The sequence below is a fragment of the Lissotriton vulgaris genome, chromosome 1_2, assembly GCF_964263255.1.
Source record: "Lissotriton vulgaris chromosome 1_2, aLisVul1.2, whole genome shotgun sequence".
Classification (NCBI taxonomy): domain Eukaryota; kingdom Metazoa; phylum Chordata; class Amphibia; order Caudata; family Salamandridae; genus Lissotriton; species Lissotriton vulgaris.
In genome coordinates this window covers 65065646-65092461 of record NC_141686.1, presented here as the reverse complement: position 1 = coordinate 65092461, position 26816 = coordinate 65065646, and the positions used below count along the sequence as shown (strand labels likewise).

The following is a 26816-nucleotide window of genomic DNA, read 5'->3' as shown; positions in this document are numbered from 1 at the left end:
AAGTGGTTGTTGTCGCCACGTCTCGGGTCCCCCTGAATTTGGGCGTACAAATCAGAGTAGTTCTGGAAATTTTAGACTTCTGGACTTGCGTCCTAAGGTTGCTCGCAAGCAAACGACCGGTTTTATTGCAACCAACATAGTGTGTCACAGTCGTAGGGCTGCGTACTCTGCGCGATCTAGATCCAGGCCTGCAAGCTACGTCCTGGCCGCCTTTAGCTGCTGCCATATCATGGGGGCCCCAGTGCGACTGTGTACTCTCTCCAGTTCCGACACTGTGCTCTTGGACCTCTGCCGCCACTATTGCAATGAGATCTCCACGCACCACCGCCTTGAGTGCAACCCACACCGCTGTCACAGGGACACCAGGCACGTCGTTAAGCGTAATGTATTCAGTGATGCGCGCATGCAATTGCTGTGTAACCCCTTTCCGTTGCAACAAGGCCTCCCTCAAACGCCATCAGCCTCTTTGCGCTGTCGTTCGGGGGACGATCATCTTGAGTGTGTCAGCATCGTGATCTGAGAGTGCAGCTGGGACAATGTCTACGTCTGTTACTACTGCGTCAAGATTGGGGGACCCCATAAAGTGATCTAGCCGAGCATACGTGTGGTGTACGTGAGAGTAGAAAGTGTACTCAGTAGCTTGGGGGTGCGCCTCCCGCCAGATATCTGAAATCTCTGAAAGGCCTCTGCTAGTCAACCACTGTTTCCCTTCTGGGGACATAGCCCCGTGGCGCCATAACGGCGATCCGATCTGTCTCCGTCTTGGTCCATCACAAGGTTAAGATCCCCGCCCACTAGCATGTACCGTGTCTGGTAAGCAAGGACATCTGACAGAGTCCCGGTAAGGAAGGCTGCTTGTCTAGAGTTTGGGACATATATAGACCTGATGACCAGGGACATACCCCCGCCACCTGCACATTATAAGCTAGGAGCCTGCCCTTGATTTCAGCAACCCTGCCCCTCACCTGGCCATAAGTGTCTAGCGAACAAAATGGCGACCCCCGCTTTCTTCTCTGTGGTGGAGGAGTACAGTTGATGAGGGAAGGCCCTTGAGCACATTCGGTGCCAGTCCTTGGAGAGGAGGTGCGTTTCCTGTAACAAGCAAATCGAGGCACCTAAGTTCTCCAGGTATGACAGCACGGCTCGCCTCTTGACAGGATTATTAAGCCCTTTTACATTCAGGGTGATGACTTTTAGGATGGCGTCAGATGATTCCTTCCGCTTTGGGTTATGCAGATTCTGGAGGAAGATGCCCTCTGCTGGCGACACGCATGATCCCCTCTAAAATGTGACACACCTGTTCCCTCCCTGCCCCCCCAACTCCACCCTTCCCCAACACCACCAACCTCGACCCCCCCCCCCCTAGGTTCAGAACTCCCATACCCTACCCCTCCACCCTAACCCCAACAACAAACCCCCAACCTGTGATCATAGTCCCAAACCTGGAAGTCTGCAACGCAGACCTATGGTAAAGCTATCTGGCGGAGCGTGTAGCCGTGGCAACCTCTTCGCCCCTCACCCCCCGAACCTATTGATACTGTAGTGCTCAAGAGTCCCCATCTTGAGCAGATCAGTCTGTGATGTGTCCCTGGACACCTCCTCGATGGCCGAGGCCTGTTCCTGTGATATTGTGGTGGGGTCTGGTTTCAGGTCTTTGGTAGGAGAACGTGTGCGGCTGACTTTGCCACTTCCCCGGGAGGATCGCTGAAATGGCCATGGGGAAGTAGGCCCTTTAACATGTTCAATGCCCAGCAGGGTGCAGGTGTCCTGAAGCGATCTCAGCTGGTGCAGTGTTCCGTTCCATTTGAATATCAGACGAAAGGAATGACCCCATGAGTATGGGATCCCCTTGCCTAGCAGGAACTCCGTGACGACTTTGAATGCTTTCCATTTTTGAAGCGTAATGGCTGATAAGTACTGGTATAGTGCCACTGTGTGCCCCTGGTATTGTAGATGTTTCTGGCGTGCTTCACGAAGGATCCTTTCTTTTAGTGGAAAGTCTGGTTAAAAGGCCAGTATCTGGGGTAGGAGCGGGTGCGCGCCGCGCCAAGCCCACTCTGTGTGCCCTGTAAATTCTGATGTCAAAGTCTGCAGATTTCCCCCAGAACATCCCGAAACAAGCCCTGGAGGTATCCGGTAATGTTTGCTCCTTCTTTGGATGAGACGCCTCGGATGTTGTTGCGTCTGGATCTATTTTCTAGATCCTCCACGTGTGCTTGCAGATCCACTTGTTGGTCCTTGAGCCGGATGATTTCTTGCTGGAGCTGGTCGACTTCCTCACTTCTGGTCCGCTTCTTCATTGGCGCCACTCGCTCGAACAGACAAACAACCTCCCGGCGTAACTTTCAGACCTCCCCAGCCACCTCCTGCTTTAGCGTGTGGAAGTCTTCTCGCCGGGTGCTGAACAGGGTTTCTAAAAAGGATTTTGTGATGGGCACCTCTCCATCGCCCGGGTCTGCATGTTGCTTCAGAGCTGCAGGGGAGGGGGGAACCTCTGTCTATCTTTGGCGGGCCTTTGATGAGCATGTCGGTGAGCGTGCACTCACCCTTCTTCCTCGTGCCTGCCATGCTCAGTTGCCCTTCGTCGCTCCAAACCCCCCTGTGCCTCCGCCGTCTCTTGGAACCGGACCCTGCTTCTAGATTACAGGGTAGCGGTGTGCAGAGCCCCAAGTCTCTATTAGGCCTGTCTCTCAGCTTCGCCGTTGCGGTGGTGTCGCTGTAGGCCCCAGTCTTGTGCGCGCTCTCTTCCACTATCCCCCTCGCGGCTACTGTTGGCCCCCAGGGCCCCTAACGCTCTCTCCCGCCGCCACTGCTGCTCAGGGTGCCTGTGACCTCCTCCTTAGTCTTGTATCTGTGACTGGGGACTCTTCGAGGAGAAAAGCGCGGGCCCATACAGCGCCTTCGGTGTGTGTTCATGGGCCTTTCCTCCCCCCTGAGTGAATGGTGCCGTGAAAAGGGGGCCCACTGTGCCAAGCCAAGTGCTAGGCCAGACGCCGCGTAGAACGCCGGTAGTTGAATGTCTTTTCCTGGACCTGCGGGTCCCGCTATCTGACCCTCAGCAGAGAAGGCTCCACAGATGTTCCCCCACCTCTACCCAGTCGGGGTGAAACCACTCCCACTGCGGTGGGGCGCTGTGTGCTCAATGCGATTTTTAGCTCAGTGGGTGTGCAATGAGTTTTAGGCCCGCGGCCTCCTCATTGACCTTCCTGTTTAAGTGTGCCCCAGTCCCGCTTTCACCCGTGCTGCAGTGCGCCGACGCAAGCTCACCGTATCCTTGCCGCCAGGAGTCCCTGGGTCTGTGGTGTTGGGCCCCCGCCACACTGCTGTTGGAGGTTACTGCAGCACACGTGTCCCAGGCCTTGAAACCCCAGCCTCTATTTTCGCGTTCCCCAGGCCTTGCAACCCCGGCCTCTGTTTTCGCGCTCTTGGTCTCCCTGATGAGGCGCTAGCTGGCCCCTGTCGGTCTGTCGGGCCACCGCCTGGCCCCCCAACGCTACACCCGGGCAGGTGCTGGGTCCGTTCGTGCTTCCTAGGACCGCTGGAACCCAGCGCTAGGCTTGGCCCTTTCTGGTGCGGCGTCCAGTCCGCTAGGACGCCATTTTGTGTGCACCTTCAGGGCGAGCCTCCTTTATGGTGTCCCCGATTGTGTGTTTCAGGACACCAAAGCCGGTTCACCGCGTTCATGTCGTCCGATGTCCCGGGGAGCCCACTGCTGCGGGCTGCGATTGCTCGCCTCTCCGGCCTTACAACCCCGGCCTCAATTTTGGCGCCCCTGGACGCGCTGGTACTCCTCTGCCGGGCTACGCAAACGGGCCCACAACGGGGCCCCCGCTGCTCCGTCAAGCCACCACCTTGCCCCCCAGCGAGTCACCAGGGCAGGTGAAAAGACCACTTCGGCTCAGCGGGACCGCCGCCGTCTCAGTGCCGAGCACATCGCTGGATGTTATGGCGTCCCGACTGCTAGGGCGCCATTTCACCTTCCTAGCGGCGGAATTATGGCTATTCCCCTGGCATTGTGTAATTGCCGAATAGCATTCAAGACTGGCTCCCCGTTCCTCCGCCGCTCCCGGCTGGAATCGCTGCTCCGGTGGGGGTGCTTATGCTGAATTCGGTCAGCGGGGGAAGATCAGGACGGGGAGCCTCCAGGAACCAAGTCTTCTCAGGTCACCATCTTGGCCACGCCTCCGCAGCTCGTTTTTTCTTGCACTAAGGACACCAACCAGGATGCTGTCAGATTCCACTATAGCAGGCTGGATGAAGGCGAATTGTCTCCCTTATATGGGGCAACAGTTGGTGGCCGCAGGAGCTGGGTACCCCTCCTGTGCCTAAAACTGCTGTAAAGAAACTCGGCATTCGGGTGGACAGTGCCCTATCTTTTGAGGAGCACGCCAAATCTGTGGCAGGGACTTGTTTTGGCATACTGAGTGACCTCAAACCCATTTTGGGCTTGTTTGACCCCTACACTCGTCAGCTGGTAGTTCAAGCGCGATCTTGGCCAGGCTGGACTATTGCAACAGTCTTCTGCTTGGCGCTAATAAATCTGTGGCCAGTAGCATTCAGCGCACCATGAATGCGGCAGCTCGTACTTTACTTGCAATACCGAAGCACAGCTCTGTTTCAGGTGCGTTGCGCTGACTCCATTGGCTGCCTATTGAGCAGAGAATTTAGTTAAAAGCACTCGGTCACGCACAAAATACTGGCAGGCGTTGGACCAACATTTCTCAGTGATCAAGGTTTTCCCTACATTCCTACCAGTGCTCTGCGGACCACCACTTGCTGCAGGTGCTGCGTTTCCGTAGAGCGAGAACCGGTGGCCGTTCTTTTAAGGTATGAGCATCAACTCTTTAGAACTTGCTGCTTTTCTTTATCAGGAACAGCTCCAATCATCTGTCCTTTAGAAAGGCAGTAAAGACATGGCTGTTTTAGTATCAGTAGCCTCATATGCACCCTTCCTCTGTCTCTTAGCGCTGGGACGTTCCTTTGCTGGGACAGCCACGTGCTCTACAAATCTCCAAACATAACATAATATAACAGCGGAACCTTGACTGTCCTTGTGAGTGTTCTGGCAGAGTGGCAGGTCTAGGACGAATCCTGCTAGGTCTTCCTAGGTTTCTGCTTTTATTTACTGGAAGACTTGGGCCGCGACAAGAACTTATTGTGGTAACAACAGCAGTAACAGGCTTATGACCTCGAGTTGAACTTCCATGACTATTTTCAGTGTTTGCATACAGCTTAGCATCAAGTTACCAGATCGCCTTCAGATTTACAAGGGCACACTCCTTGCAGGAGTTGGAGTCCTACCCTGAACCCAAATAGCAGAGGCACCACGCTTGGAGGTCTGTCACAGACATTTGACCCCACAATGTTTAAACCCTGCGGTTTTACTAGGAGACACAGTGCACACTGCAGAAGAGAAGTTTGAGGAAAAAAACTCATCACTGACTAGGAAAATGTGAAGAATGCTCTGGGATCAGACGTGCAGCGGTGGCACTTATATGCGGCTCCATCTTCACTTTCAGGGCAGAATGAGGCTAACACAGAGCCACAGCTGCACCTAGCAGTACCGGGTGAAATTCGGTTAACATTTTCCAGATCTAGAGTGGAGAATATTCTAATGGTGAGGAATCTGCAGTTAGAAGTATCAATCAGAAAAATCTCACATGTGTTCCACATACTGAAAGACAGTTGTCTTAATCGGTTGGGTTGAAGGCCCCTGCTGAAAAGGGAATCCAAAGACCGGATATACTCTATTTCACCATCAAAAAAAGAGATGGTCTAGATGTTCGCATGCATAATTAGCCATCTCAGAAACTATACTTCGGAGACCACTGGTGTTCCAGATACTGATAGAGGTCTCATTTGTATATTGCACACAAGATAATAGGAATGCTGAATGACATTGATCCTAGTGGGGAGATTTTGCGCTGATGGATTGACAGAGTAAGGGTGCATATAAGGCCCCCACCGACCCCTGCCCTTCTCACATATACCACAGAGCCGCTGCCGCCATCGCACCAGAAATACAACGGACCATTAGCACCACCTTCAAAACAGGCACCTTCCCCAGACGACTGGAAGCGCACAGAAACAGACCCCTGCTAAAGAAACCCTCAGCTGACCCCTGCGACCTCAAGAACTAGCAGCCCATCTCGCTCTTCCCCTTCGCAGCCAAAGTCGCAGATAAAACGGTCAACAGGGAACTCTAGCAATTCATCGAAGGGAACGCCGTCCTCGACCCGTCCCAGTCCGGATTTAGAAGCAACCACAGCACCAAGACCGCCCTACTCGCCGCCACAAATGACATCCGCACCCTCCTGGACCAAGGCCACTTCGCAGCCCTCATCCTACTCGACCTATCAGCAGCCTTCAACACAGTCTTCCACAGCACACTAGTCCCCAGACTACATGACAACCGTTTACAAGGAACAGCCCTGGACTGGATCCGATCATTCCTCACCTGAAGAAGCCAAAGGATCCGACTGCCACCCTACCTCGCCGATCCCACGGAAGTCACCTGCAGGGTCTCACTGGGGTAGTCACCAAGCCCGACCCTCTTAAACATCTACATGGCCCCTCTCTCATCCATCGTCCGACGGCATGGCCTCAACATCGTATCCTATGCCGACGACACCCAGCTCATCTTCTCCCTCACCAAAGAGCCCATCACCGCCAAACTCAACTTCCAGAAAGGAATGCAAGACGTCACAATCTGGATGTCCAACAGCTGCCTGAAACTTAACGCCTAGAAGACAGAAGCCCTCATCCTTGGAACCACCCCCTCAGCATGGGACAAGACCCGGTGGCTGACCGCCCACCCACCACCTCAGACCACGCAAAAAACCTCAGCATCGTGCCAGACTCTTCACTCAACATGAACAGACAGGTCAACGCCGTCACTTCCAGCTGCTTTAACACCCTCCGCAAGACCTTCAAATGAATCCCCCCTGAATCAAGGAAGCCAGTCACCCACGGAATGATCACAAAGAACTATACGCCGGCATCAACAAGCCCCTACTCCGCAAACTCAAGACAATACAGAACACAGCCGCTAGACTCGTCCTCGGCATCCCTGGCAAAAACACATCAGCCAGCACCTATGGAAACTCCACTGGCTCTCCGTGGAGAAAAGAGTCACCTTCAAGATCCTCACTCACGCCTACAAATGCCTCCACAACAGCGGACCCAAATACCTCAATGACAGAATCAACTTCCATGTACACAAAAGAAACCGCTGATCCTCAAACCTCGAGCTGGCTGAATCCCCTCGCATCCAGAGCAGGCGGAAGATCTTTCTCCCACATCACAGCCAAGACCTGGAACAAGCTACCAGCAGACATCAGACGCGTCTATTCCCTGAACACCTTCAGGAAGACCCTCAAGACCTGGCTCTTCAGCAAAACAAATCTGCGCCCCCCCCCAACCCCGCCCGAGCGCATTGAGACCCTCGCGGGTGAGTAGCACGCTTACAATTACCCTGATTGATTGAGCACTTCTTTTGCAACCCCAACATGCACAAATCAGGAGATATGGCACAGACTAGCTATCAAAAGTGGATTGACTACATTCCCGTCCTCAAACACTCCAATCGCACGAAACTCCGAAATCTCCACTGTTCTTCCCCGGGAGTCCTTTCCACATTGGGTTAAGGGTAAATGTAGAGTGTTATGGGATCTCTTTCAGGGCCAGACAATCAAGTCCTTCGATTAGTGTAAGAAAGAACTCTTGCCCCTTTTGGAAGGCGATCTTGAGTCATATTAAGGGCACCTTGGGGTACCCCATACCGGTCGATTACTACATGGTTGTATTGGGCATCCACCCCACATCCCTAACTGCCATGACTCCCGTAGACTGGAATCTGGGGCACCACATGACTGGTACGGCAAAGCACTTTATAGCTTGGGCCTGTTGATCCACCATCAACACCATCATGGTATACACAACTCTGGCATACTATTGCTATGGAGCAGATCACACACAAGAAGACATTTCAGCACCTCTGGACACCGCTTACTGAATATGTGTCTCGTTTGGAATATTTACACTTCCAACTTCCCAGACCACATATACGTCACCTGTTTGACACATAAGCAGCACTTCAACCCACTCCCCCTCCATTGCTCACAATTTTCAGTCCACAAGAGACCAATTGATGACCCTTAAATCCCCTTTACTTTTCCCTCTCCCCAGGCCGACTAAGATTTTTGGCACTTAACAAAATGTGAAGTCATTCTGACTGGAAAAATGCATCGGTTCCAGTGAAAGAAAACAGGTGAAAAAACGTCCTAGTCCGGAAAGTGGTCAAGTAAGCTAGTTTAAACCAGGATTCAAATATTAAATGCTAAGGCCATAAAAGGCTGAGTTTAGTGCTCCAGGATTTTGTAGCCAGGAAAATTAACTGGCCCATCACCTCTGGGCTTTGCTTGTTTGGTGTGCCTGTAAGAAATGCCCTGCATTCCCTCTCTGTTTTTAAAAGGAAAATAATACATTTAGCCAATTCTAACCATTCCTAGCCAGCAGAGATTTTTTTTTATGTGTATGCACATTTTTTTTTTTTTTTTTACTAAAACAGCTTATACATATGTTTGCAATGTGCTCCAGAATCTCGCATCTGGGCAGGAGAATTCATTGCTTAGGTTTATTGATGAAGATCCCCTGGAAGAGAAGGAGGAGTTACTTAAATGTAATTCAGTTTCTCTTTCAGGTGAACCTCCATTGAAGTCATAATCACTAAAAATTGCCATGCCCAAAGAGGAGCCTTTTTAATAACAAATATTTTACCTGGCTCTTTCAAGAGTCAAAAAATATACTGTGGACAAATACACCTTCAGTTTGGTATTGAATTGAATTGCCTCTATACTGTACATTTAGGTGGCGATATAGAAAGGATTTATTTTGTCTTTAGAGATTCATGGGCATATACTAAATGTATAAAACTTCTAAATGGCCATCAACAAAATGCTAAATAGTAGCATTTTTATTACCTCCACATCATGTATTTGCCACACCGAGGGCTTAAGAGAGGTATATGATGTGTTCTCTTTCAAGGACGAAAGCAAAGATTCATCATCCTCTTCATCCTTGATAACAGCAGATGGAGACTCCTCATTCACAATGATTGATTTTTCCTTAGTAGATTCAAGTGGCAAATACGTGGATGCAGTTCCACCCTGCAAGGTTGGCTGCAAAAAACAAATATTAGTTAAAATACAGTATTAAAAAAAAAAAAAATCTTCTGGCTCAGTGACTTAATGCCACTTCACATATTCAGAAAGAAGCATCCAATAAGATTTTTGGGTATATACAATATATAATCCTTTGAAATGAGAATTAGGATATTCTGTAGGACTCACAATGCAGAAGTAGAGAAAATAATCCAAGTGCATAAAAGGAAAACTCAAGAATATACTAGGGAATGCCATGAATCATTGTTCTCTCGTTTTACCAGAAAGATCCTGGATTGGCATTTTTTGGCCCACCATTTCAAACAAAGAGCCATTGTTCTTGCAAGAGTCATTGTGGTTTGGGGGTGAAAAATAAGTTAAGTTACTAACAATTTTTCCGGTGGATTATCTACCTGCAGATCCCTCACCTTTTGAATAGTTCAGGCATCAAACTGAATTTGGAAACTATTAAATAGCGCTCCACGTCAGTAGGGGACATTGGCTTTACTTCGGCGCTGGAGGTGATGCCATTGTGACATCCCCAGAGCCATAAAGCAACCCCACTGGCACTGGTTTCTTACCCATTTTCTGTGTGCCTTCCAGGAAAAAGCAACAAGAACTACATCATCAAGACAAGGTGAAGTGGTTTCTTATTAAAGTGGTGGATTTCGTAATGAGCCATGAAAATGGGGAGGAAGGAGTTAGTGGGGAATCTACAGGTAGATTGACTATACACTAAAAACAGCTGAAAGTAACGTTTTGTTCTGATGGATACTTCTACCTGCATATTCCACACCTTCTGAAATAATTCACTAAGAGGTACCCATCCAAAAGATGGGTTTAATGGCTGGTTAAAATAAGAAATTAAGAAATCCTGAAGGTCTGAGCTTGTGAAGTGATCTTTACTCCACACTTCCAAGACCAAACAGTAATGCTTTGCTAAGATGCGGAGAGAAGCCAAAGTTGCTTCTTTGCAGATCTCTGCGACGGAAATTCCCATCACCAGGGCTGCAGTAGAAGGTTTGGCTCTGGTGGGGTGTACATTGATGCCCTCTAGTGTCAGTCAGTCAAAATGCTTTATTTCGATAAATCAATATCATAAAAAGACAACGGTACTATACAAAATATACATTAGTTACAAAAATAGAGTAAGAAAAAAGAGAATTTTATAACCATTTAAAAGACGACATTTTCCAAAGGATTTCATAAAATCTCATAAAATTACATCAACCAATTTAGTTACCCTCACTATCAATTTTACAGGATAAACTAGCATCATTCTAATTTACAACATCCAAATTCATTTAAGTACAGTTAATCCTTTTCCTGGTCCGGGCAGCTCCCACTAAAAAACTAGCAACATGGAAAATAATACGATGGCTATTTAATAGTTGTAGATACAAGAGAGCAGGCTTAACTTGCAAGAACCCTGCCTCTTTAGGTATAGGAACCAAAAAGGTCATCCTTAATTCCGTATAATGTCCACAGAACATCAGGAAATGCATTGTATTCGGACTGGAAAAATTGTCGCAGCTACAAGGCATTGCATTTTCCGGGGTACTCCAATTAGGGAAGTAGCCTAGATTCAGGTGGATCAAATTAAGACTAAAGCGGGTTAGCAGGACCCTTTGATAGGGGCGGTTCACCATATAAAGGTAAAGTTTGGGTCCTGGTGAGTTAGCTACAATGAGGTTAGCCCTTACAGTGGGTTTTCTGAGTTCTACGTCCTCTCTCTCCAGTGCCATCATCAGTGACATAGCACCCTTAATTTGTGTAATATCCTTAGATGTTATTAACTCAGGTGAGGAGAAGAGCTCTGGTCTCCCTAGTTTGTAGAAGCTGTTTTTAATGTATGTCAACCACCGTATCTAACTGACATTTTCTAAAAGGAGACCATCTTTCATGATAATAGGGTTCAAGGAGATTTCCTGGTTCAGCCAGGTCTTCATCCAGCATATTAAGGGAGCCATTTGTATCATGTCAGAAATGAAGCCTGCCCCCAACTCAGAATGGATGGTATATGAGGGAGTGGACTGTGGCACTGCTAGAACAGATCTCAAATATTTATTTTCAGTCACCTGTAAACAATCTGGGGCACTGTAGTCCCATATTGAGCTACCATATGTGGCAACTGCAAGGCATTTAGCTTTGTAAATCTTCATTATTGCTTCTATAGGCCTTGCCCCCAATTTTTTTCTGAAGCCCTGAAGTGCAGAAGTTGTTCTTGCAAAGGCAATGTTTCTATTTTAAAGTTGCGGGCCCCAATTCCCTCTCTCATCAAAGGTAATCCCCAAATAAGGAAATATGGGCACTCTGCAGAGTTCTTCCTCACAACAAAAAAAGGTTTTAACTTGTTTCTTCCTGGAACTCCTCCCCATAATCATAACTTGTGACTTTTTTGCGTTAATTTTAAGATCCAAGGACCTCATAAAGTTCCCAAAGGCATCTAGCAGTCGTCGTAATCCAACCCCCGTCCGTGAAAGAAGGACAGCATCATCCGCGTAGAGGAGAACTGGAATACCAAGTTCCCCTATACGCGGTGTGTCAAGAGTTGCCTCCTTTAACGCCGGCTCCAGACTGTATGTATGTATGTATATCGAATGATGAATGGCTGTGCGTGTATGAGAGTATGATTGTTTTTGAATATAAGAAATGTATATTTTTGTAATTGAATAAATATCTGTTTGTAAATATTGCATAAAATGATATATTTTGTATAGGAGGTCTTGATATGTACAAAGAATTGGTGAATTAACAACCAAACGCCTTTTTGTCGAGAGAAAATCAAAAAATAAAATAAAAGATTGATTCAGACATAATTCTGTCATGGCACCATAGTGTATAATTCGTATGGTCCTCAGGATTTAGTATCAAAAAATTGAGACAGTACTGGCACTTTCTTGTTCAATTGTGATTTGTGGCTCAGCCTTGCTGTTCAAAGCCCAGACCCAGTGGTGTTTTTTTGTAACAAAATTTTAAGGGCATCTTAGTATACCGGCCGCCAGGCCTGAGAGGGACCTTTACAGATAATCTCCATACCCTTTTAGAAGATTGGTTGGCTGCCTCCAATCTAACAGTTTTGGGGGATTTTAACTTCCATCTAGAAATTACAGAGGCAGATACAGCTAGCCTACTTGATCTTATGGAGAGTTTCGGGCCCACACAATTGGTGAAGGGGCCCACTCATCGGGCTGGTCACACACACTATGGTGTGTTTTTCTAACAATCCATATATTCTAGTAAAGGACACCCTGCCACTTGTTTGGTCAGACCATTCGGCTATTTTGTTCAATATTGGACTATTTGAACCAGCCACCCAAGTTGGTTGAATAGTTAGAAATGGATCAATGAGAGCCTGGAACAGGGTTAACCAGCAGAAATTTCAAGAAAACCTAGCCAGTTCTCAACCAGAGTACGGGGAGGATGTAGATAAAAACGCTAGTTACTACAACCATTGGCTGGAAACAAGTGGCTCAAAATTAGCCACCTTGATCTCCTTCCACTCAAAACGTAGCCGCCAGATGGCCCCTTGGTACTTAGATAGGCTGAAGGCCTGCCAACTAGGCTGCGAAAAACAGGAACATATATGGAAATTAGCCTACGATCCTGTAGGGAGGCAAAAATATAAACAAACCCTGAGCATATATAAGGAAATGATGAGTGAAAAAACAATAATTTTCACAAGAAATTGAGGGCGCAAAAAACTTCCTCTAAGGAACCTTTTAGCACGGTCTTATCTCTCACCTCGCCACACACTCTTGAAACTGTGCCAACTCAACCTCTTTGTAAAAGATTGCTAGACACTTTGTGCATAAAGTGGAAAATATTTTGAATGAATTAGACAGTTTAGGAACTAAGGAGGAACGGTCTATTTCTGACATTGAGCCTGCAGCAGAAAGATCTGCTGGGGTGCCGTGCTTTGATAAATTTGCTGACCTGGATAAGGCGCAGGTTGTGGATCTAATTTCAAAATCAGGCTCGCCAATTGACTCCTGCCAAGTGGCGGTGGTAAAACTGGCGCAATAGATCGTAGCGGACAACCTGTCAAAAGTGTTCAACCCTATCTTTAGGACAGGAGTCTTCCCAAGAAGTGGAAAATAGCAACAATTCTCCCTATAAAAAAAAAAAAAAATGTTGACCAATACAACGTTAATAACTAGTGTCCTATATACCGGGACTACCTTTTCCCGCCAAACTCCTAGAGAGGGCCATGAATAAACAGCTGATGGAATACATCAACTTGCATAGCTCGTTAGACGAAACAACATTGCTTTAGTGTCGGTCACAGCACTGAGTCGGCCCTGATCAAGTCAGTCGAGGAAATCAGGGTAGCTCTAGATAATGGTGTGAGGGACACCCTTATTCTAATTCTAGATTTATTTGCGGCCTTCGATACTGTCCACCATATCATTCTGGTGGGTAGGCTAGCAGCGATAGGTGTGCAGGGATCAGCAGTCCATCTGCTCAAACTTTTCTGGAAGATAGATGCAGTTTCTAGTCATGGATCCATTTGACTAACCCTTTTCAGCTCCCTTGTGTAGTAACACAGGGCTCCTCACTTAGCCCTACCCTTCTTAATATTTACATGCGGCCTTGGCCCCAGTCATAAAATCTTTCGGCTTTGCCTAAACTTCCTATGCTCACAATACGCAAATTGTCATAGCAGTCATGAAACAACCACACACAATCAGTAAGCAATTCAGTGATTGCATGTCAGCTGTAAATTCATTAATGAGATTTAACAATTTAAAGCTGAATTCTAATAAAACAGAAGTTGTGCTCTTTGGAAACTATCCCTCTTTCTGGCCCGGATTTGGTGATCAGCGAATCTAGGTAGTCTGCCTGAGCCAGTTGAAAAGGCCAAAACTCTTGGGATAATTCTAGATACAGGCTCACCTTTGCTAAGCAGATTAATGCTTGGGCATCCTCCACATTTTTCATTTTAAGAAAAATCAGAAGGATTTTGCCATTAATCCCAGTAAACTCTCAAACTGGTCATATCAGCTTTGGTATTGGCCAGATTAGATTATTGGAAAGGCTTATACTTTAATCTGGGGGCCCAACACCTTAGGAAACTCCAAGTATTACAGAACACAGCAGCCAGAGTTCTTACTCGAACCCCTAAACAGGTGTCAGTCAGGAAAACAATCAAACAGCTGCATTGGTTGGGGAAGAAGGAAAGGCTCCAATTCAAAGCTTTGTGCTTTGCGTACAAAGCCTTGCACAAGCAAGGACCACAATGCCCATGTCAGAAATTCAGATGGTACTCACCCAGTAGATCTCTTAGATCTTCAAACTCTAGAACTCTGGTAGTACCAACATTCAATAGAAGTAACTGGGGAGGTAGAAGTTTACCTGGGAACTATAACAATCTGGAATAAACTCCCATTATCCATCCGATCTGCCAACTCCCTCCTCAATTTCAGGCGGGAGAAGAAAACTTGGCTTTCCAGTATATCAGACTTTTGATAAAGATTCCAGTTTCCGGTCCGATCACAGGTTAGCGGCAGGACACAATTAGGTAACAGAGTGCTCTATAAATCGCCAAAATTAACATTAGTAATGAGCAGCACCATGGCTGAGACACTGGTAATACTCTATTCAGAAATCCATACAGCTCGAACCATGCTCTCCTGTTCAGTTTGGTTCTGTGATTGCTCAGAGTACTGAGAAGTCACAGAATTGTAATCTATTTTCGGATCTGCAACATAAACCGCTATTAGAAATATATTTTTTATTAGAACAGACAATGGAGTGCTCCGTGCTTCTACGGGCCAATAAAGGCCCGCAGAGCAACATTCCAATGTTGTTTTAACAAAGGACTCTCGGAGCCCGAGGGGATTTCAATTCCCTCGGGCTCCGAGAGGCCTTTGTTTAATTTGTTAGAACATTCAGCCCTCTAGTGTCAGAAATGTTCGAATACCCTTATAGCCCTTCGTAGCTGGGCTATACTGGCCATTAAAGCCCCGCTCCCTTATGCCCTCGCCTCGGGCCTTTAACACTAGAGCGGGTCTTTAATATCCGATGTGTATATAGAAGGCTATAGTATATATATATATATATATATATATATATATATATTGCTCAATAAAGGTAACTATTTCTAATCTCTGTAAATAGCAGCTAGTACTATTATCAGTGAACGAATGAAAGCAGAGACTTCATGGCCATGCTATGAACTTATGACTCATACTTCCCACTACATAATCAGACATTCACAGAGCTCTTACAAATAACATTTAGTTGGATTTCCATCATGCTCACGAAATCCATTAGGGACCTCTGACTGGGCTTTAAGGAAGACCTTCTGTTCTCAGCTTCAATGCCATGCCAAGCTAGCTAAAAAAAAAAAACCCAAGACTTTTGATTCAACTGGAAGCATTCAGCAGATTAGAGTTTTTGTAGGCCTGTTTAGATTGAGCTATATTACAATACTCCAGGATTTACATTACAATAGAATATAGAGTAACGTAACTAGTCTAGTACTGAGGTGTCTCAGATTCATGCACAGGCACCTGGTTTAGTCAAGGTTTTCAGGACAGCCGGATTATGATCAAGATTCCCAAATGCATCTTATCTGGACATCTTAAAAATCTGCCACTGCCAGACCGACATTGATTTAAACTGGATGCCTCAGTTTAGAACAACTTTAGTCTTAACATGCATTGCAAACAAGCTTGTTCTCACAGAAAAGGACCTATATTTTTAACCTGGTGACAAATGTCAATTCAGTGTGGCCCTGCAAGACACTATAGAAATATACAGTGTACAAACAATTACTATTTCCAGACATATTGCATTAAAGCACAGACATTGCTGCTGACCTTTGGCACAATCTGCACATTCTTGTTCTTGGTCAGGTCAGCATTGGAAACAGAAGAGGAAGGGCTGGGTGAGAGTGGCATCTTTCCAGAGGGCTGGTGAAGAAACTGCTGGCTAAGTGGAAAGTGGACCGGAACAAAATAGGAGTTTACTCGCGGAAGCAAGAGTTTCATTTTTCGCTCTGGAGGAGAAGAAGAAAAATCAATCAGCATATAGGCCTATAAAACACAGCTTTCTACGTGGAGCAGAAAAGCACCGGATTACGATCATTAATCTGCAGCTGAAGAATAAGCTACTTATCTGTAAGCATAGTTCTTCCACGTTGGTATGTTTCAAAGATTCACATGAATTATCCCAGGACATCAGACTGGGAACCCTCAGTAGTCAATGTTAACAAAGCAGTGACCGAATACACTAATTGACAACAAATAGAAAACATACAGACTACAAGTATTTCATCCAATTAGATGGAGGCCCACAGGTCCAGTTCTCCAGCTCTCGGAATTATCGCAAATTGTATCAAGAATTTTACAGAAGCCTCATGAACAAGTAAGGAGAGATATGAATTTATTAAAGATAAATATGCTGAAGTACTGTAGTTATAGGTAAGTAACTTTCTTCTCCAGCATTAGTTCTTTCATAGATGTTCATGCTTGAATTACAAGTACCAAAACAGTTCATTAAATACAATAGAGGCAACAATGACGCTTATGTTAATGGGAAAGGTCACAGCACCGCCTGTCCTATAGCTATCTCGGTTTTGCACTGGCCATCTAGACAGTAATGGTTGGCAAAGGTCTGATTTGAAGACCAAGTCGCAGCAGTACATACATTAGGCAGAAGCACTCCCGCAAAAAATGCAATTTCAAAAGCCATGCCTCTCGTTGAATGTATCTCACAGGACTCCCTTCTTTTTTCATGGGAATTGGTGGTGGGTGCACAGTGGCTGGAGTTTAGTGAAGTGCGAACAGATATCACATTCTTCAACCAATATTGTTTTGAACAAGGACGGTGTGAAGGGTGTCCTTTGATAACTTAATAAAGCTAATAGATGTATTCTAATAAAAAAAATACCTTAATGCTGGATTCTGTAACCGGAGGTAAAGTAGTACTTAATAAGGATGCATTAAAGAAGGGTCAATATCATCATTATATAATTAATATTAGGCACAAATGCAAAAGCTTCTATTTTAAGGAATATGTTAATAGTGTAATTAAGTGGCTCTAGCTGCCTGCAGAATTTTCTTGCTGTTTGGCGCAATGCTCAGAAAACCACATTCTGGCTGCAGCCAGGTGCAGAGAAGATAGATTGTCATGTTGCACCGGGCCTTAAGTCTTGGAGCGAAGATACATATCTTGCTTGAAATGGATCAGCATCTCTATTGATAGACCCAATAGGGCTGCAAACAAAAACGGTCAGACCCACACAGGGGTGACTAGCATCCAGGTATAAGGCGACTTTTTCGTTTTTCTTAACTCTCAGGATCAGTAGATTCAGGGGAAAAGAGCACACAAATATCCCAAATAATCAGAAACTCTTCCCCTTTGGCAGTCAGGATACCACCATCTGCTTGTGTATCTTTGGCATTTGGCAGGTTTCAAATATCACTTCCAACTGCCTCAAACCAAGGTCCCAGTCGAGTAAGTCCACAGACTTTCTGCTTATGGCATCTGCATCTCGTTTTGTAATGCTGGAACTGCTTATCCTCTGACGTAGATTCCAATGCCAAAGCTGCTGCGCTTCTCATGATAGCCGCTTTATCTGGTCCCTCTTCATTTTCTAAGTTAATATAGCTAGCCTGACTGCTTTGCATTCCAGTATGTTTATGGATCGTTTTCTCGCTTGCGGACAGGTTTGCTAGATGTGCACCCCAACTATTTGAGGTGTCTGTTGTAAGAAGAAAATTTTGGTTGGATCTCAAACACTTTGTCCCACTTACATATTTTCTTTGGCCATCCACCAAACCTGAATATCTACTCCCTCATGAGCAGGTTTCATTTTGAGCCAACACAGCTGGAGTGCAAGATGACATACACAAAAGGATCTTTATGTAGGTTCGGTTTAGTTTTCCTGTTTAATTGAAGTGATAAGGTCTTCGAAGATATGAACAGATATTCACTCCTATTAATAGATGTACCTATTTTTTCCTATTGAGTATCAGGCACAATTCTTTCATTTGAGGTAGTGTCTAGTAAATTGTTTCCGATGTTTGACATGACAACGGAGCCTTGATGAGAGGTGAGAAGACGCTCACATTTTGACATAAATGAGCGGCCATCGGAGCTAGGATTCTTATGTCTAATTAGACTTGAACAGGTAGTGATGACCATCTCCCATAAAGGGCAGGTATTTTCTGTGTTGATTTTGTATTGGTAAGTGCAAATATGCATTTTTATACATCTTTTGATGTCAAAAAAAGTGTTCCTAATTCATAGACTTTTGTTATCTAAATGTTCCGGAATGTTGGTTTAAAAAACATAAAAATTGATTAGTTCTCAGATCGTGAACGGGTTGCCACTCTTTGGATTGAGGAAAGAAAGAGTTGAGTAAATTTCTTGATTTCCGTGTTCCAGCAGGGGCTCTTTGACTGAAAGATGTGACCGTACATTTCCCACCCACATGCATAAACGGTTAGATTGGTAGGAGGGTCTAGACTTTCTTGGAATTCAGGTGCACATGCTTCTATTTTGGCCACTGGTAGTTAAAGGGCCCTATTCACTGGGGCCTTCCCACTGTCATCATCCATAATGAGATGCAGACCGACCATGGGAATAATAATTTGGTTGCTTGGAACTAAAGGTTACGAAGTTCTCGTTTGGGATGATCTCAGTCAATACTAATTTATCTGTACTTAAGAGTAGGCATCTCTGAGTTGTGATGCTGCTAATAATTTTTCCTTGTTGATATTTTTAGCTTGTACGGCATCGTCCAGGTTTGCCCAAAAAAATACGGACCACTGAAAAGCATGTCCAGTACCTTTGTAGACCATTGGTTGAAAGGTTTTACTGCATAGCCAGCTGCACCTTCTCAAAACAAATCCCAAAAGGATTTTTGCAGGGATCTTTTATTACAAGCATGCAGTCCTAAATCTATGATGGAAGTCTGAGTCAACTTTATCATCAAAGACATGTTTGTTTTATTAGAATCATGTAACAAAAACAAGTTACAGTAACAGTTCAGGCTTACAAAACACACTTCACAAATGGTAAAGCAAGATGCATGTTACAGTCTATAGCACTGCCAGTGATGAACACCACCACATAGTACAGGTTTTACAGTATGTACATCAGTTACATATTACACACGGTAGTTGTCCCTAAATTGGAATTAGTTTGTAAATAGTCTGTTAGAGTTACCCAGTAGCCTCTTGGCCTAGGTCGGGTGGGAAGTTCCTCCTCATGCGTCTTAAGAGTGTCTCTGCAATATGCCATATCATGAATCTATTGTTGTCCACTTGGATAGTGCTTGCCTCCCAACATATTGAAACCCTTCTCTTCGCCATTAACAATGCTATTGTGCAAAATTTACGTTTGAGAGATCGTAACCCTGCTACTAGTCCAAGCAAACATACTCTAGGTTTTCATTCTAATCTCGTTCCCAGCATATCACTTAACATCTTTGATATATCTTCCCAATATTCCCTAATGTTAGGGCACGTCGATGCAAAGTGTGGGAAGTCGGCATTGTCTGTATTACATCTTTGACACTGTGCATTAGATAGGAGCCCACCCACATTTACGCAATTTTAATGGTGTGTGATAGGTTTGGTGTAAATATTTATAATGTATAATGCGCAGGTTCCTATTTGGGGTGAGCATATTGGTTAGTGTGCAGCAAGTATTCCATTCTTCATCTGAAAGCGGTAGGTCTAATATTTTGTTCCACATATCTAATACTTTAGTCAGGGTGCTGTTTATATCTTCTTGCAGGAGCGCATATAATTTTGTGACAATATTTATATTATGGGGATTCATAATAATCATTTGCAATGCTTGTAACAGGTGGTTCAGTAGGAAATGTGGAGTATAGGTCTTTTATCGCGCTTCGTACTCGGTGATATGTAAATTTGAATCAGAGGGCTTGATTACAGATACATTGAAGCTCCTCAGTGTCTATAAAGGTATCATCTTTATAAAGATCTTACATTCCGTCTAAACCCATCCGCTGTAATAGCTCCATTCCAACTTTTTCCTGGGTCACTGATATAGCTGGATGATGTAGTGGCAATGCTGGCGCATATAATGGAAGTTTATGTGCTAATTTCCCCATTGGCTGCCATGCTAAGTTCGTAGTGCGAATTGAATTAATTTCCTGTATGGCCACAGGTTCGCGCTGATGTGGTAGTATGTTGTGTAACAGGATTGGATGTGCGTCACCATCCTCAACTGCAAGATGTGGCATACAGAGTAGGGGGATACCATTGATGCGCATATTGAGCTCGCACACAAACAGTATAGGAGGAAATCTGGTACTTTAAAGCCACCTCTTGAGTAGGGCAGTGTGAGTGCTCGCATTTCAATCTGGGCTTGATTACCAGCCCAAATAAGCCTAGTGACTGCGGATGGAGTCGTTTCTGTCCTGTAACTCCAGTTCTGTAGTAGGGGTATCTCTGTTATAGTCATTATCTAGTGAATAGTCCCGCCCATGTGCGTGGACCCCGGCAATCAAAAATAATCTCTTAAGTTGTCAAAATAATGCAGAAACTGCAAAGACACTTAAGAGAGAATTTAAAGACAAATAATGCAGCCTATATCCACAGGCTACACTGTCCAGTACTTCAACTAGAAATTCCACCAAAAAACACTACACATAATACAGCCTGCCAGTTTCTACCATAGAGAAACTTGCCTCCCCCAGTCAAAGACTCTGGAATGATAGAGAGGAAGGTAGGGACAGACAAGCTCCATAGGCTGCCATTATGTGCCTTAAATAGGATACTGTGCCTTTAAGAGAACTTTCCAGAACTTCTCCCAGTATCCCGGAATGCATAGCAGGTCCCTCTACTTTCAGTTCTTTTTGAAGGCGAAGCACGCCAGACCTGTCGCATTCCGTACATGATCAAATATCTCCACCGGGGAGGAGGGCGGGCGCTTATGACTATAACCGAGATACCCCTACTACAGAACTGGAGTTACAGGACAGAAACTACTCCTTCTGTAGTAGGGGATCTCTGTGTATAGTCATAATCTAGTGAATAGAATGGCAAGCCCATCCCCACACCAAAGCGGTGGTGGAGAATAAATGCATAACGCCACTACTGTGCGAACAAATTCCGCAGCGAAGCCTGCCCAACCTGAGCGTCTGCCCTGGCGTCAGTGTCCAGGCAGTAATGCTTAGCAAAGGTATGAACCGACTTCCAAGTGGCTGCCTTGCAGATTTCAGCAATCGGTACGTTACGGAGCAGAGCCGTCGTGGCAGCTTTGCCCCTGGTGGAATGAGCCTTAGGCTTACCTCCTAAGGTCTTATTAGCCTTTTGGTAACATAATTGTATGCAGGACACAATCCACCTAGAGATGGACTGCTTGGAGGTCGCAAGACCCGTTCTGACCGATCCATAATTGATGAACAACTGGTCAGACCTACGAATATCTTTGGTTTTATCCAGATAAAATTTCAACACCCTCCTAACATCCAGGGAATGGAGAGACCTCTCCGCTGGGGATGAAGGGTTCTGAAAAAACGTAGGCAAAGTTATGGTCTGGTTGACATGAAAATCAGAAATAACCTTGGGAAGAAATTTAGGGTGAGTACGCATAACAACCTTAGCAGCATGAAACACAGTATAAGGTTCAGTACAACACAACGCCTGAATTTCACGCACCCTGCGGGCCGATGTAATGGCCACGAGGAACGCCGCCTTCCAGGACAGGTGCTGCAACAAAGCCTTATGAATAGGTTCAAAAGGCTCCTTCATCAATCTGGACAGTACCACATTCAATTCCCATGAAGGCGAAGGAAGCCTGACAGGAGGGAACACTTTCTTCAATCCTTCCAGAAAATCTTTGATCACAGGGATCTGGAAAAAGGAAGTCTGTGAAGGGCATTTCCTGTAGGCAGTCAAAGCAGCAAGATGAATCTTAATGGAATGAACATTAAGGCCAGACTGAGCCAAATGTAAAAGGTAAGGAAGGATGACCTCTTCCTTACAGGTCGTAGGATCATGGTTCTTAGACTGGCACCAGATACAAAAACCTCTTCCACTTGTAAGCATATGAAGTCCGAGTGGAAGGTCTCTTAGACTCCTTCAGAATGTCCATGCAATCATCGGGCAGATTCAGATGGCCATATTGCACTATCTCAGGAGCCATGCCGCCAAACTCAAAGACGAGAGGTTGGGGTGTAACATCCGCCCCCCGAACTTCGTGAGAAGGTCCGGCCTGCACGGCAACCGAATGTGAGGAAGGAGAGACCGGTGAAGTAGGTCCGTGAACCACTACTGCCTGGGCCACTCTGGGGCAATGAGTATCATCCGAGCCCTGGACCGGGCCAGCTTGATGAGCACTGCCGGAATCAGGGGAATGGGAGGAAAGGCGTACAGAAAGCCGCTCGTCCAGTTGATCCATAACGCATTCCCCAGAGTCCCTTGCTGGAAGTACCTGGAGGCGAAGTTTCTGCACTTGCTGTTTTCGGCGGTGGCGAACAAAACTACGTCTGGAGTTCCCCACCTTGCGAAGACTTCTCCTAGTACTTCGTCGTTTATGACCCATTCGTGGTTTTCCTGAACCAGTCTGCTCAGTGCGTCTGCCTGAACATTCTGCACACCTGGTAGATGGGTGGCCGTTATCGTCAGTCCTCTGGCTAGGAGCCAGTGCCAGATCGCCTGCGCCTCCTGTGACAGAGTGCGTGATCTCGAGCCCCCCTGCTTGTTGAGGTAATACATCGTGGTGGTATTGTCCGTCTGTACAAGCAGAGAGTTGGTCTGGAAGGACGGAAGAAAGGCCTTCAGTGCCAAGTGAACAGCCCTGAGTTCCAGGAAATTGATGTGATACGTGGCCTCCATCGGCGACCACGTTCCTTGAATCTGTAGAGTCCTGGAATGTGCTCCCCATCCCAGGAGAGAAGCATCCGTCACAACAGTCTGCGTGGGAATGTCCTTGTGAAAGGGAACCCCTCTGAGAAGGTTCTCCGCCGAACACCACCACTTCAGAGACTGAAGAGCATGCAGCGACAGTCGAATCTTGTCGTCCCAAGATCCTTTCCTCTGATCCCACTGGTCCTCCAAGCACTCCTGCAGCGGTATCATGTGCAGCCGTGCGTGTGGCGTCAGGAAGATACAAGAGGCCATCGATCCCAGTAGAGAAGACACCGTCCTCACTGTTGTAGATGGAGTTGTCATAAGAGCCTCAGCCTTCCGAAGGAGTGATAATCGTCGCTCTTCCGAAGGAGACACGCTTGCTGACAGCGTATTGATGGAGGCTCCCAAGTACTGTATGCATTGGACCGGAGTCGGGACAGACTTGGCCATGTTGATGTGCAGCCCCAGCTTGTTCAAGAGAACGCACATCTTCTGGAAGTGTGCTCGCGCTTCCGAGAAGGAGGATGCCTTGATCAACCAATCGTCCAGGTACGGGTAGACGAACACCTTGTTCTTCCTCAGGTGTGCTGCACCCACCGCCATGCACTTCGAGAATGTTCTCGGCGCAGACTTCAGTCCGAATGGGAGTACTGTGTATTGATAGTGATTGGTGCCGACTTGGAACCGCAGGAACTTCCTGTGTTTGTGTGCAATAGGCACATGGAAGTAAGCATCCTGTAGGTCTATAGCGCATATCCAGTCCCCCTGTTGCAACTGAGGGTAAATCTGATGCAACGACAGCATGCGAAACTTTTCCCTGCGAATCCATTTGTTTGCCTGCCGCAAGTCCAGAATGGGCCTGAACTCGTTCTTGTCCTTCTTGCGAACCAGAAAGAACCTGGAGTACAGACCTCTTCCTCTCCGAGACAGAGGTACGTCTTCTATCGCCCTTTTCCTCAACAGGATATCCGCTTCCGCCTGAAGCTCGCGCAGCTGGAACTGCGAGCTGACCGGGGGAATTGCTGGAGGAGGGCTGGTGAACCGAAGACTGTATCCATTGCAAACAATATTCAGCACCCACTTGTCCTGAGTAATTTTTCTCCACTCTGCCAGAAAAAATTGAATGCTTCCCCCTACCGGAGTGGGTAACCGATCCGGGGGAAGAAGGTTCCTAGGGCCTAGACCCAGCCTGGCCCTTGGGCACCAGGGCCGACTGCTGGCCTCCTCTGCCCTTCTGACGCTTCTGGAACGGCTTACGGAACTGGTGTTGCTGTTGCGATTGTCCCGAAGCCTGGCCTCGTCCTCGGCCTTGCCCGCCGAACCGCCGTTGGAAAGGGCGGTACGTCTTCTTGGTCTCTTTAGGCTTCTCCAGGCCCACAGCCGTTAGCGTCTCGGCCTCTGCCTTCATGCGGGCCATCTCATCGTCCGCATGCTTACCGAAGAGGGTCTCACCGGAGAATGGTAGGTTGGCCACCCTCTGCTGTGCGTCCGGTTTCAGGGACGTAAGCCGGAGCCACGAGTGGCGTCGTTGGTTGACTCCGTGGCAAAATCCGTAAGCAGCCAACAGGGAAGAGTCCACCGCAGCGCTGATAATCTGGTTCGCCACCAGCATCCCCTCATTCAGCACTTCCATGAAGTTCTCCCGCTTCTCCCGAGGTAAATGCCTAGCAAACCGCTCGAGGGAGTCCCAGAGGGCGCGGTCGTATCGGCCCAACAGCGCCGTGGCACTCTCAGCTTTCATGGAGGTAGCGGAAGTTCCACAGTTTCCTCCCCGCCGAATCCATCCACCTGGACTCCTTATCCGGGGGAACCGTGGAGGACGGAGTGGTGGCATGTTGCTTGCGGGCCGCCGTCACAATGACAGAGTCAGGAGGGGGTTCCGTTCTCAGAAAGGCCGGGTCCGAATCGGGAGCCCGGTACTTCTTCAGCAACCTCGATGGAGCCGCCCTCGTCACCGCAGGGGTGAGAAACAGGGCCATAGCCGGTTCCTCCAGGCCCGGCACCAGAGGTAGGAGAGGACGAGACAGGTGTTTTTGATGCAACGTCTCAAAAATGACCGAAGTCTTCGGAGTAGGCACAGTCGGGGAAATGCCCAACTTCGCAGCGCCCCTTAAAAGGACGTCATGAAACGCCACCAGGTCATCAATCGGGGACACCCTCGTGTCCGGTGACCCCGATAGGGTAGGAGAATAGTACTGGGTCCCAGAGGACCTCGTGTGTGAGCGAGATTCGCGCCTCCTATGGCGGCGTCTCGACCTCGTGGATGATCTGCGTCGCGATCTCTCCCTTCTCCCAGAGCGAGAGCTGCCAGCCCGTGGCCGCTCCGCCGGCTTTCGTGGCGGGGTCTTCCTTGGCTCCTCACGGGGTTTCGGTTTTGGGGTCCCCTTAGGAACAGGCAAAGACGGCAGGGAAGTGGACCGCGGCGGAGGAACCTTCGGCTGCGGGGTGGGCCCATGCGGAGGGACAGGAGGTCGTGGTGGGTCGCCTGAAGGAAGTGGAGGTTTGGGTGGAGGATCCTCCTTAGGAACAGGAGGAGGAGTCGGAGTCGGAGTCCGAGATGGCGTGTACACCTCTGAGTACACCGAGCCCGGTGACCCCTTAGGCGAAGGGGGCGGAGAGCCAGCCCCATCAGCAGGTGATCGCTTCCTCTTGCGTCCTCCACTAGAAGCAGCATGACTTCTGGGACTAGAATCCCTCTTGCGCTGTTTCGGAGAGGCTGAAAGACTCCTAGACGCCGACCGCTTTCTGCTAGACGCAGAGCGTCGCTTTTCTGGCGTCGAACGACGCTTCCGTGACTCCGGCGTCGATCGACGCCTCCGCGTCGTCGACCCTCTTTTCCTCGATGTCGAACGGCGATCCCTCGACGTCGACCTCTTCCTCCGCGACGTCGTACGCCGCCTCCGCGACGTCGAGCGTTCCGTCTTCGACGACTAGCGTCGCCGTCTTCTTGATGCTCTCGACGTCGAGGAGCCCCTTCGACGGCGATCGACGGTGTCGCCTCGACTGCGAGCGTTGATGCTGGTCACTTCGCCTTCGGCGTCGATAGGAAGACCTTGACGTCGACGAAGACGATGACGTCGACGGTGGCTTCGACGGCGACTTCTCCATGATCTTCGACGTCGAGCCGTCACGCCGCCTCGACCTGGAGCCCCGGGAAGAAGGGGAGCACACCGCCGTCATCCCTCTCGACGGCGTCGATGCAATCGACGTAGACTGAGACCGGGACCGTTTGCTGGACTTCCTGCCCCTGGGGAGCCCCCCAGAGGCCTCAGCAGAGGCAGAGGGAACCTTCCCAGCCTGCCCAGACCCACCTGCAGCCTGCAGACGCCTCTCCTCAAGGCCAGAAAGCCTGATCTTCAGTCTGTCCCTCAGAGTCCGAGCAGTAAACTGCTGGCAGATGACACAATCCTCAGGGACATGATCTTCAGGGAGGCAGACATCATGGGGATCGCTCTTGGCCTTCTTCCTCCCACATGCTGGGCACTTATCAAAAAGGCCAGGCATTTTAGAGCCCTAAAACGCCTGAAACAGCACAAATGAGAGAAAGAGAACACCAAGAAAGTAAACTGAAACACTTTTAGAACACAAAAGTGCCAAAATATCCAATAAACCCTTGAAACAAGGGAGAGCTCAATACCAGGGTCCTGTAAGCAGGAGCCGGAAAAAAGAACTGAAAGTAGAGGGACCTGCTATGCATTCCGGGATACTGGGAGAAGTTCTGGAAAGTTCTCTTAAAGGCACAGTATCCTATTTAAGCCACATAATGGAAGCCTATGGGGCTTGTCTGTCCCTACCTTCCTCTCTATCATTCCAGAGT

At 47.5% G+C, this 26816-nt stretch overlaps 1 protein-coding gene across 2 annotated transcripts in view; it reads right to left on the bottom strand.

Moving 5' to 3' along the window:
- The window catches only part of FOXM1 (forkhead box M1), a 192324-nt gene that overhangs the window by 19717 nt on the left and 145791 nt on the right, over window positions 1-26816 (bottom strand). For both annotated transcript variants that reach the window (XM_086952815.1, XM_086952816.1), the window contains exons 8-9: window positions 15986-16164; window positions 8982-9179 (exon numbers count right to left, since the gene is read on the bottom strand). In XM_086952815.1, coding sequence (XP_086808941.1) covers window positions 8982-9179; window positions 15986-16164 — 377 coding nt within the window. The remainder of the gene's footprint in view (window positions 1-8981; window positions 9180-15985; window positions 16165-26816) is intronic.